We start from the raw sequence: 12983 nt of genomic DNA on the forward strand, positions 1-12983 counted from the left end.
TCCAGTGTCTAATGTCCTTCACACATTCCTCAATTCTATTAAGCTGGTGTCTCTCATTAGGTTTTGCAGAAACGTACAACAGTGTGTCATCAGCATAACAGGAAACTAATACAATGTTCACGAATAATATCACCCAGAGGTAACATATATAAAGAAAAAAGCAGTGGACCCAAGACAGAACCTTGTGGAACACCAAACTTTACCTCAGTATGTCTAGAAAAATCACCATTTACATCAACATACTGATAGCGATCAGTTAAATAAGACCTGAGCCAGGAGAGGGCCATTCCCTTAACTCCCACAACATTTTCTAGTCTATCCAGAAGAATGGAATGATCAATGGTATCAAATGCTGCACTAAGGTCAAGCAACACAAGCAGTGAGACACAACCCTGATCAGACACCAACAGTAGGTCGTTTACTACTTTAACCAGAGCTGTGTCTGTGCTATGATGAGGTCTAAATCCTGATTGATGCATTTCATGGATGTTATTCCTATGTAAATATGAGCATAACTTCTGTGCCACAGCTTTTTCAAGGATCTTGGAGATAAAGGGGAGGTTTGATATTGGCCGATAATTGGACAGCTGACAGGGATCAAGGTCAGGTTTTTTAACCAGGGGTTTGATAACTGCTAGTTTAAAGGATTTGGGTACATAGCCAATCCTAAGAGAAGAATTTATTATTTTTAGAAGCGGTTCAATTACTTCAGGTATTATCTGTTTGAATAGACGTGTAGGTAAGGGATCTAGTACACAAGTTGAGGCTTTTGATGCGGAGATTAATGAAAGTAATTCAGTTTCTCTAAGGGGAGTAAAACATTCTAATTGCTGATCTGATACAGTTATATTGTAAACTACAGGGTCACTTACATTGTCTGACAAATTAGTAGTTTGAATTTTTTGTCAGATATTCTCAATTTTGTCATTAAAAAAATTCATGAAGTCGTTGCTACTACATACTGCAGGTGTGCATGTGTCTATAGCACGGGGGATTGCTCTAAGACAACGAGGGAGGCTCAGCCTCCTCTAAAAATGACGAACATCGTGTAGGATGAATTGCACTAAGCTTATGTTATAGCCGACCTTATAACATTGCTATTTCAGATCCAGAATCATAGAAATATATGTGCTCAACCCAACTATAGTGCGAAATCATTCCATTATAACTTTCCCCAGTTCGCCTAATGTGTGCGTGAGTTTTTCCCCCTCGTGACAGCCCAGCCTCAGTGCACTTCAATGGCATTTGGGAGCTATGCGCTTTTCAATCTCAAAATGCAAGACGATTATTGGACAAATACTGCGAAAACGCCCGCCCACGGAGTCTCACGGACTCCCAGCCTCAGTGGACTTCAATGGCATTTGGGAGCTATGTGCTTTTTCAATCTCAAAATGCAAGATGGTTATTGGACAAATACTGCGAAAACGCCCGCCTCACGGACTCCCAGCCTCACAGTGGGAGGGACATGGCAGTTTCCGCAAGGAGACTGGTGATTGGTGAAAGCGGCTGGATATTTTCTTTGATTGATAGCTTGTTTCAAATATAGACAGGCAGCGGTGAATTTCAGTTCAGTCCCATGCGGATTCGCAAGTGCTGTGGTGTATTGTAAGAGATCAGCTTACATTTCGATTTCATTCATTACATACGGTTTCTACCAGCTTTTTTAGTTTGTATATATTTTCATTGTAAATAAAGTGTAAATATAGTGTTGTCAAGTTTGCTATCTTAGTCCCAGACATTTTGTTTATTTGAGTGACTGAACTTGAACTTGAGGGGGCTAGTCAGCTAGCAAGAAAGCTGCGCACGGATGCCAAGCATTGCTGATTTAATTTTGGCGAAGCCATTTGCCAGTCTTCCTTTTGAGGAAAAAATTAAAATTAAAGAGCAGGGTAGACCAACGCCTCAAACTGACTTGGTGAAAAAGGTAGGGAATAATACTCGTTCCTTTCAGCTCTCCTGGTACGAGAAAGTGAATTGGCTAACAGCAAGTGACCCACATCAACAACAGTAAATAGGCTACTTTAGTAATATGTCATGGATGGACCAAAAATATAGAATCTATTTAAAATGTTTATGCTGAGTATATTATATTGGAATATATATTTTTCTGGATATGAATTAAACACAGCTACAATTTGGAAAACATTTTTAAACAAAAACACAGCCGAGAACATTTCACATTACAGACCTGGATTAAAAGTGAAGGGTTATCAGAATTGTCAATAAAACATTTCTCAGTCAAAATAAGTAAAATATAGGGAAAGTGTCATTGAATGAAATGTGTGGCACCCAGCTCTATGTTTGGCTCCCCAAGGTCAGTGCTTGTGCCTATTCCAGAACACTCTGCTGTTACTGCTGAGGTTCCTGACAAAGAGCTGCTTTCAATAATGATCAATTTTTAAACAACATGCCACAATTTTAAAATATAAAATGTTAAAATATACCCCCCCAACACCACTATCATGTATATTGGACAGTAGGCTAATGGGCCAAAAGAACCTGTTATTTCACAGTTTGTGACCCTGCCAACAATCAGCCAGATCAGAGGCAAGAGTATGGGCAAAATTTATGTTTTTTCTTTTTTCTTTTAAAATCTGGAAATATCGTAACTGACCAGCCTCCCCTGTTTGAAAGACTACCAGCCGCCACTGGTCTATAGTAGACTTGTTCCTGGTTAATTTCGCTACAGCATTAAATAGGAATCTAGGATTATTTTTGTTATCTTCTTTTAGGGAGGAGAGATATGTTGATCTCGCAGCACTAAGAGCTTTTCTATACTTCAGGAAGCTCTCCTTCCAAGCTAATTTGAATGCTACCAATTTTGTTTGACTCCATTTACGTTCAGTTTTCCTGTTTTAAAATGCGACTGTCATCATTATACCAGGGTGCAAATTTTTTGTCTCTGACCATTTTCCTTTTAAGAGGAGCTACATTATCTAAAGTATGGCGGAACGTTGACTTTAAGCATTTACAGTGGTGCTTGAAAGTTTGTGAACCCTTTAGAATTTTCTATATTTCTGCATAAATATGACCTAAAACATCATCAGATTTTCACACAAGTCCTAAAAGTAGATAAAGAGAACCCAGTTAAACAAATGAGACAAAAATATTATACTTGGTCATTTATTTATTGAGGAAAATGATCCAACATTACATATCTGTGAGTGGCAAAAGTATGTGAACCTTTGCTTTCAGTATCTGGTGTGACCCGCTTGTGCAGCAATAACTGCAACTAAACATTTCCGGTCACTGTTGATCAGTCCTTAGAGGAATTTTAGCCCATTCCTCCGTACAGAACAGCTTCAGCTTTGGGATGTTGGTGGGTTTCCTCACATGAACTGCTCGCTTCAGGTCCTTCCACAACATTTTGATTGGATCAAGGTCAGGACTTTGACTTAGCCATTCCAAAACATTAACTTTATTCTTCTTTAACTATTCCTTGGTAGAACGACTTACGTGCTTAGGGTCATTGTCTTGCTGCATGACCCACCTTCTCTTGAGATTCAGTTCATGGACAGATGTCCTGACATTTTCCTTTAGAATTCGCTGGTATAATTCAGAATTCATTGTTCCATCAATGATGACAAGCCGTCCTGGCCCAGATGCAGCAAAACAGGCCCAAACCATGATACTACCACCACCATGTTTCACAGATGGGATAGGTTCTTTTGCTGGAATGCAGTGTTTTCCTTTCTCCAAACACAATGCTTCTCATTTAAACCAAAAAGTTCTATTTTGGTCTCATCTGTCCACAAAACATTTTTCCAATAGCCTTCTGGCTTGTCCACGTGATCTTTAGCAAACTGCAGATGAGCAGCAATGTTCTTTTTGGAGAGCAGTGGCTTTCTCCTTGCAACCCTGCCATGCACACCATTGTTGTTCAGTGTTCTCCTGATGGTGGACTCATGAACAATAACATTAGCCAATGTGAGAGAGGCCTTCACTTGCTTAGAAGTTACCCTGGGTTCCTTTGTGACCTCACCAACTATTACACACCTCGCTCTTGGAGTGATCTTTGTTGGTCGACCACTCCTGGGGAGGGTAACAATGGTTTTGAATTTCCTCCATTTGTACACAATCTGTCTGACTGTGGATTGGTGGAGTCCAAACTCTTTAGAGATGGTTTTGTAACCTTTTCCAGCCTGATGAGCATCAACAATGCTTTTTCTGAGGTCCTCAGGAATCTCCTTTGTTCGTGCCATGATACACTTCCACAAACATGTGTTGTGAAGATCAGACTTTGATAGATCCTTATTCTTTAAATAAAACAGGGTGCCCACTCACACCTGATTGTCATCCTATTGATTGAAAACACCTGACTCTAATTTCACCTTCAAATTAACTGCTAATCCTAGAGGTTCACATACTTTTGCCACTCACAGATATGTAATATTGGCTCATTTTCCTCAATAAATAAATGACCAAGTATAATATTTTTGTCTCATTTGTTTAACTGGGTTCTCTTTATCTACTTTTAGGACTTGTGTGAAAATCTGAAGATGTTTTAGGTCATATTTATGCAGAAATATAGAAAATTCTAAAGGGTTCACAAACTTTCAAGCACTACTGTAGTTGCCTGATCAAGTTCTGCAGGGGCTGACAGTGACCCAATCAAAGTTGATAACTCTGGGAGATCATTTATAAAGCTCTGTGCAGTAGTTGACGTGAATGTACGTTTAATACAGTAGCGTGGTGAGGTGCATATATTATTACTCAGACATATTTTGAATGAGATGAGATAATGATCTGAGATGACTTCAGACTGTGGAAGTATGACTATATTTTCTACATTTAACCCGAATGTTAGTATTAGATCGAGGGTGTGACCACCATTATGGGTCGGTCCAATGACATTCTGTTAATCCCTACTGAATCTAGAATGAACACAAATGCTGTTTTCAAAGGGTCTTCTGGGTTATTGAAGTGAATATTAAAATCTCCGACAACTAAAGCTTTGTCTAAGGAAATAACCAGATCTGAGATAAAATCTGCAAATTCAAAAAGAAACTCAGAATATGGCCCCAGGGGCCTGTAAATAATAAGCAACGGAATTAACTGGGTAGACCTATTTTTCGAGGCTACATACGTTATATGAGTATGAAGAACTTCAAATGTATTCAATTTATAACCAGGTTTTTGTGTTACACCTAGATAATCATTATAAATAACCACGATGCCTCCTCCTCTGCCAGTTAAACAAGGCTGGTGTATATAACTGTATCCAGGAGGACTCACTTCATTTAATGCTATATATTCATTTGGCTTAATCCATGTTTCAGTTAAACAAAGTATGCTAAACTCCTGATCAGTAATGAGTTCATTAGCCATTAGCGCTTTAGATGTAAGCGATCTAATATTTAATAGCCCCACCTTTAGATCAAAGGTGCGGGCAGCAGCTGTACAGTCAGTATGATCTAGTTTTATATTGATTAGGTTACTGGAACAAACTCTCTGAATATTTCTACTTTTTTGTTGAGCTCAGGGAACAGACACAGTCTCGATGTAGTGGACCCTGAGTGATGACTCTGTGCAGCTAGCAGTCAGTTTAGCCTGTTTGTCTGCTCCCTGGCCTTGGCTCTGGATTGCCAGAAGTTAACTAGGCCTGTTCTGAGACTATGACCTATGCTGCAGGAAATGAGAGCAACACCTTCCCGAGTGGGATGGATACCATTCCGCCCTAACAGGCCAGCAGTGCCCTCAAAATTAGCCCAATTATCTATAAAGCCCACACTGTTTTCAGAGCACCACCTGGACAACCAGCAGTTCAGCAACCATAACCTGCTGTAAGCTACATCGCCATGCTGCATTGGGATGGGGCTAGAGCATACTACAGCATCGGACATCGCCTTCGCTAATTTAAACACCTCTACAAAGTTACTCTTAGTAACGTCAGACTGACGAAGGCATATATCATTAGCTCCTGCATGGATAACTATCTTTGAGAACCTGTGCTTGCCTAGGACCCTAAGATTACCTGTTATGTCCGTCACCCTGGGTCCCGATATACACCTGACTAAAGCTGCTGGTGCCCCTAAAGGCTGAGCTAATTTCACATGCCGTATGATAGAGTCCCCTATAACCAGAGCTCTTTCAGGTTTCTCAGTGGGTGCATTACTAAGGAGAGCAAACCTGTTCAACACGTGATGCGGAGAGGAGTGGTGCTCCCGTGGGGGAGCCTCAGTGGTAGCTTTGGCTCTACACTTATGCCGCCAAGCCGTCACCCATTCGCCCTGCTGTAAGGGCTCTAATTCCGGAGTTAGGGGATTACTAACTCCACCTAGGGCATCCAGACTTTCCCCTACAGAAACTACACTGTTCTCATTCTCACTGGCCTTCTCTAAAGCCTGGATACACACTTCTAACACTGTAATCTTCTCCGTCAGAGAGCTAACTAATCTGCACTTATCACAAATAAAGCTATCCACAGTTCTTCATTACACACCTCTGAACTGACTTCAATCCTTCCACCTGAATGTTTTGTGAAATCCATCACATGGGACAGACAGAGAGATCAGACAGTCACAACTCACCGAGTCATCTGAGAACTGTCCTCCCAGACTCTTGCATGTCCCACCCAGATTCAGAGGCAAACTCATCACTTGGGCCCACTCTTCTCTAACCATGGGGCATGCCACCAGCCAGCGTACATATCAATTGCTCAATAACAAGTATTGGTGGGAGAACATGACCTCAGACATAACCCGCTTTGTCTCCTCATGCTCTGCCTGTGCCCAAGCCATGGTACCCTGGGTTTCACCTGCTGGTAAACTGTGTCCTCTCCCAGTACCCCAGCAACCCTGGTCACACATTGCCATATATTTCCTCACAGACCTGCCACAATCTCAGGGCAATACTGTCATCCTGGTAATCATTGGCAGATTGTCCTAGGCTCTCAAACTCGTCCCACTACTTGGTATATCCACAGCTTTTGAAACTGCTGATCTACTATTTAAACACATCTTCTGTTATTATGGCATCCCTGAAGACATAGTTAGTGACCAGGGGTCCCCAGTTCATCTCCAGACTGTGGTCCAGATTCATGGATAGACTGGGAGTGTCTATAAGTCTCACCTCAGGATATCACCCTCAATCTAACGGCCAGATAGAGCATGTGAACCAAGAAGTGGGATGCTTCATACGCATATTCTTCATGAGGAACCAAGAAGACTGGGTATGATTCCTTCCCTGGGCCGAGTAGGCACAAAACTCTTTAAAACACTCAGCTACTCAGCTAGCCCCGTTCCAGTGCATACTCGGCTACCAACCCCCACTCTTTCCATGAGATGATGCAACCACTCAAATTCTGGCAGTGGACTCATGGTTCCGGAGAAGTCAGCAGTTATAGGAAGAGGTCCATCAGAGACTGGAGCAAGTAAATATCAAGTATAAACACTATGCTGACAAACATTGAAGTGAGATCCCCAAGTATGCTCCTAGGGACTGGGTGTGGGTCTCCATGAAGGACCTAAGACAGCCCAATACCTGCAAAAAACTACAAGCTTGATACATCAGCCCATACAAGATGGTGCAAAGTACCAATGAGGTTTCATACAAGCTCGAACTTCCACTACACAGCAAAATGGCTCCCACATTCCATGTCTCATGCTTAATACCTGTTATCCAAGGTTCCCTATCCACAGATACACCCACCCAAGAGCCCCCCTCCCCAGATATTGAAGGCGAACCCATCTATCAAGTCAACAAGATCCTTAATTCCCGCTGCAGACAAGGACAGCTAGAAATATTGGTCGACTGGGAGGGCTACGGCCCAGAGGAAAGGAGTTGGGTCAGCTCCAAGGATATTTTAGACCCTCTCCTCACACAAGAATTTCACAGCAAGTACCCCAATAAGCCTCCACCTAGAAAAAGAGGTCAACCAAGAAAAGTAGTTGCTCCGTTACTTCACGTTTAGTTACTTCACATTTAGGCCACTGTTTATGTTTGACCTTGTCTTCTCATTTGCTCTACATTGTTCTGTTAACTGATCGACTGACCTCTGCCTGTCCCTGACTATGATTCCTGTTTCCCGATTTGGCTCTGTGTACAGTTTGCGATGCACCTGCTCTCCCCTGCGATTGCATCCATATGTGCCTGCACACTGACAGTCATTACTGTATGTGGTAAGCCTCAATCCTGTTCTTTATTATTTACCATAGCAGTGGGCTATTGGGCCAAATGGGCTGCATATGATGATGAGCAGTCAATTTTTAAGGATTTTTAAAAAAATAAATACTGTGATTCTTACTGGCCAATTTACTTTTGTTGTAAAAAATAAAGTACATGTATGTAAGGATGTACCCCATCTCATGCCCAAAGTCATATTGGCTCCAGCTTCCCCCACAACTCTGATCTACAAGTAGTATAGAGAATGGACAGATGTGAGTCAGCACATTGCTTCCTTTACATTTACTCCTTTGAATCAGGCATTTTGAAGCACAGGTGAATTGTTCATGAACACTTCATAAAACAGAATGCGCATGATAAATTTGACTATAGTATTTTGTCTTTTAATAAGTGACAACAGAATTTTCAGTTAAAAAAAATCAATGATTGACTGTTTCGAATTGTAAAGAGTCAAAGCAACCAGATTTCTCCTGATATTCTTGACTACCTTAAACTGTCACACTGACCAGTGGTCCTTTGCTATACTGTATTTTAAATGAAAAGGTCATATACCCTGTGCGCAATAACAAAGACTCCCATTGTACACATGTGCATAGATGGGCTGACAAATTTATTACACCTGACTCCACTATAACTGGTAATGAAATAAGCCCTTTCCTCCCTCAGGCATCTAAAGCGCTACTAGCCTCTGTCTGAGACTCCTGCAGCTGGAATTACATGTTTGATGCCTTTTCTCCTTTGTAGCTTGATAAAGAGGCAGAGAGCACTGAAACATTAAGGCCTTTTTCACAGGGTGAACAAGCATCTATAGCAACAGCAAAAATAATTCAAACAACTGTTTGGAGCCAATTCCAGATATATAGAACTTTTTTTTTTTGTAGGTGCTTGATTTTCACACAAAGATCCAAACAAGGTTTTGTAATAGTACAATATATCTGCACAATAGTACAATACTTTCCATTTTTACACTTCTAACAAAATGGCTGTACTGTATGGTTATGATGCAAGCAGTGTTAGTCTCCAACTGTGTGTGAGTGTGCATGCTTTTAATGCCATTTAATAAACCATTTCAAAATCATAAATCAGTTTCAGTATCAATACTTGGCTACGCTGAAAAGTCTTATTTTTTTCAGTTAACCAGATGACCAGAAGAGGGTGCACCATACAGCATATTTTAGTGGTCTCCTCATCATACGTGTAATTTCTTTAGTCCATTTATTTCAAATGGTGAACCGAATTGTATCCATGCACCGGCCATTTTAATTGGAACACGTGTATGCGCATGCACAGTGTGTGATCATTACACTTACATTCTTACAGCACAATGACGTAGTGGCTAGCACCTGTATATGAGGCAGTAGATACAACAAAAACGATTTTGACTTTTTGGTGACCTTGACCAGATGGCCCTCAAAATGATGGAGGTTCTATTTGAGACTAATGCCCATCTATCCTGAAAGTTTCATGAAGATTGTTCTAGCCATTTTCCCTTAATATCGTTCACAATAAAACAAAGAAACCCGACCAAAAACAATACCTCGCAACCTGGTGGACTCCGTCCCGGGCGAAGCAAATAATCACAAATCAGTTTCAGTATCAATACTTGGCTACTCTGAAAACAGTCTTTTTTTTCAGTTACACAGAAGAGGGTGCACCACACAGCATATTTTAGTGGTCTCCTCATCATACGTGTAAGTTCCACATATTTTATTTCCCCAGGAACCATGTACCGATTTAATACTAATCATGAAGGCTGCATGACTTCTAGTGAAATTATATTATCCAACAAGAAGAAACCACTCAAAAATTAGTTATAACTTTATTCAGGCACATTGACAAATTGCCACAGACAATTTTCCTGTCCAAGACACTAACAGTACACATTCAGAAGTAGGAGTTTACACTTGACACTTAAGGAATATCATGTGTACATACTGGCTCCATGTTTTAATTTCCACTTTACGTTCCCAAACTAGTACTCTTCTCCCTCTTCCTCTCCCTCACCCTCAATGGAATCAGCACCAACCTCCTCAAAATCCTTCTCCAGGGCAGCCATGTCCTCTCTGGCCTCAGAGAACTCACCCTCCTCCATACCTTCACCAACATACCAGTGCACAAATGCACGTTTGGCATACATCAGATCAAATTTGTGATCTAGACGAGCCCAGGCCTCAGAAATTGCTGTGGTGTTGCTCAGCATGCATACAGCCCTCTGCACCTTGGCCAAGTCTCCACCTGGAACCACAGTGGGAGGCTGGTAGTTGATGCCCACCTTGAATCCAGTGGGACACCAGTCCACAAACTGGATGGTGCGCTTGGTCTTGATGGTGGCAATAGCAGCATTCACATCTTTAGGCACCACATCACCACGGTAGAGCAGGCAGCAGGCCATGTACTTGCCGTGACGTGGGTCACATTTCACCATCTGATTGGCTGGCTCAAAGCAGGCGTTTGTGATTTCAGCCACAGAAAGCTGCTCATGGTAAGCCTTCTCTGCAGAGATCACTGGAGCATAGTTGACCAGTGGGAAATGAATACGGGGATAGGGCACCAAGTTGGTCTGAAACTCAGTGAGATCGACATTGAGGGCACCATCAAAACGCAGAGAGGCAGTGATGGAGGACACAATTTGACTAATCAGCCTATTCAGGTTAGTGTAAGTAGGACGCTCAATATCGAGGTTCCTACGGCAAATGTCATAGATGGCCTCATTGTCCACCATGAAGGCACAGTCAGAGTGTTCTAGGGTGGTATGGGTGGTCAGGACGGAGTTGTAGGGCTCCACCACAGCAGTAGACACCTGGGGAGCTGGGTAGATAGAGAATTCCAGCTTGGACTTCTTACCGTAGTCAACAGACAGGCGTTCCATCAGCAGGGAGGTGAAACCAGAACCAGTTCCACCACCAAAGCTGTGGAAGACCAGGAAACCCTGGAGACCTGTGCACTGGTCAGCCTATAAAGACAATCAAAATGAATTACAACTATAATATGAATACATTTATGTTAAAGTTAGACAGTTTGCTGTTACTCACCAGTTTGCGGATCCTATCCAATACCAGATCAATAATTTCCTTGCCAATAGTGTAGTGACCGCGAGCGTAGTTGTTTGCAGCATCCTCCTTCCCTGTGATGAGCTGCTCAGGGTGGAACAGCTGGCGGTATGTTCCACTGCGGACTTCATCTAAAGGAAAAGACCAAAATATGAGAAAATTGAACAGTCAAATAAACTAAACATTAATAAATAAAAAAGGTGGGTTCTCAGCACCAGAAGATCTTAATCTGACCTATGACTGTGGGCTCCAAATCTACAAACACAGCCCTGGGGACATGCTTTCCAGCTCCAGTCTCACTGAAGAAAGTGTTGAAGGAATCATCTCCACCTCCAATGGTTTTGTCACTGGGCATCTGGCCATCTGGCTGGATGCCGTGTTCAAGACAGTAGAGTTCCCAACAGGCATTGCCAATCTGGACACCAGCCTGACCTACGTGAATCGATATGCACTCACGCTGTCGGAGGTAAGCATAATGCATACTTACTAAAACAGTACATTCACACATTTGTTACATCATAAATTTGTTTACAAACATGAAGGTGTATTTTACATGTGTAAAAAAAAGTTAACTTATAGTTACAGTAAGTGAAGTACCGTTGGCAGCCATATTGAGAAACACAAATTCTGTTTAGACCATTTTTACCGAAAACTTTGACTTCTCATTCATGAATTTCCACAATATACATATGAACACCATGTAAAAATGCTAATTATTAATTTACAGTGGTACTTGAAAGTTTGTGAACCCTTTAGAATTTTCTATATTTCTGCATAAATATGACCTAAAACATCATCAGATTTTCACACAAGTCCTAAAAGTAGATAAAGAGAATCCAGTTAAAAATAAATATGACCTAAAACATCATCAGATTTTCACACAAGTCCTAAAAGTAGATAAAGAGAACCCAGTTAAACAAATGAGACAAAAATATTATACTTGGTCATTTATTTATTGAGGAAAATGATCCAATATTACATATCTGTCAGTGGCAAAAGTATGTGAACCTTTGCTTTCAGTATCTGGTGTGACCCCCTTGTGCAGCATTAACTGCAACTAAACGTTTCCGGTAACTGTTGATCAGTCCTGCACACCGGCTTGGAGGAATTTTAGCCCATTCCTCTGTACAGAACAGCTTCAACTCTGGGATGTTGGTGGGTTTCCTCACATGGACTGCTCACTTGACGTCCTTCCACAACATTTCGATTGGATTAAGGTCAGGACTTTGACTTAGCCATTCCAAAACATTAACGTTATTCTTCTTTAACCATTCTTTGGTAGAACGACTTGTGTGCTTAGGGTCATTGTCTTGCTGCATGACCCACCTTCTCTTGAGATTCAGTTCATGGACAGATGTCCTGATATTTTCCTTTAGGATTCACTGGTATAATTCAGAACTCATTGTTCCATCAATGATGGCAAGCCATCCTGGCCCAGATGCAACAAAACAGGCCTAAACCATGATACTACCACCACCATGTTTCACAGATGGGATAAGGTTCTTATGCTGGAATGCAATGTCTTCCTTTCTCCAAACATAACACTTCTCATTTAAGCCAAAAAGTTCTATTTTGGTCTCATCCATCCACAAAACATTTTTCCAATAGCCTTCTGGCTTGTCCACATGATCTTTAGCAAACTGCAGACAAGCAGCAATGTTCTTTTTGGAGAGCAGTGGCCTTCTCCTTACAACCCTGCCGTGCACACCATTGTTGTTCAGTGTTCTCCTGATGGTGGACTCATGAACATTAGCCAATGTGAGAGAGGCCTTCAGTTGTTTAGAAGTTACCCTGGGGTCCTTTGTGACC

General features: G+C 41.5%; 1 protein-coding gene across 1 annotated transcript; it reads right to left on the reverse strand.

Moving 5' to 3' along the window:
• Window positions 1–10096: 10096 nt before the first annotated feature.
• On the reverse strand, window positions 10097–11682 carry LOC132896587 (tubulin alpha-1B chain-like). Its single transcript, XM_060937529.1, has 3 exons — window positions 11409–11682; window positions 11157–11305; window positions 10097–11077 (listed from the first exon to the last, which is right to left on the reverse strand). Exons 1-3 carry the CDS (start codon window positions 11680–11682, stop codon window positions 10097–10099), a joined length of 1404 nt encoding a protein of 467 aa, XP_060793512.1.
• Between the last annotated feature and the right edge of the window lie 1301 nt (window positions 11683–12983).

The sequence above is a fragment of the Neoarius graeffei genome, chromosome 13 (assembly GCF_027579695.1).
Source record: "Neoarius graeffei isolate fNeoGra1 chromosome 13, fNeoGra1.pri, whole genome shotgun sequence".
In the NCBI taxonomy this organism is placed as follows: Eukaryota; Metazoa; Chordata; class Actinopteri; order Siluriformes; family Ariidae; genus Neoarius; species Neoarius graeffei.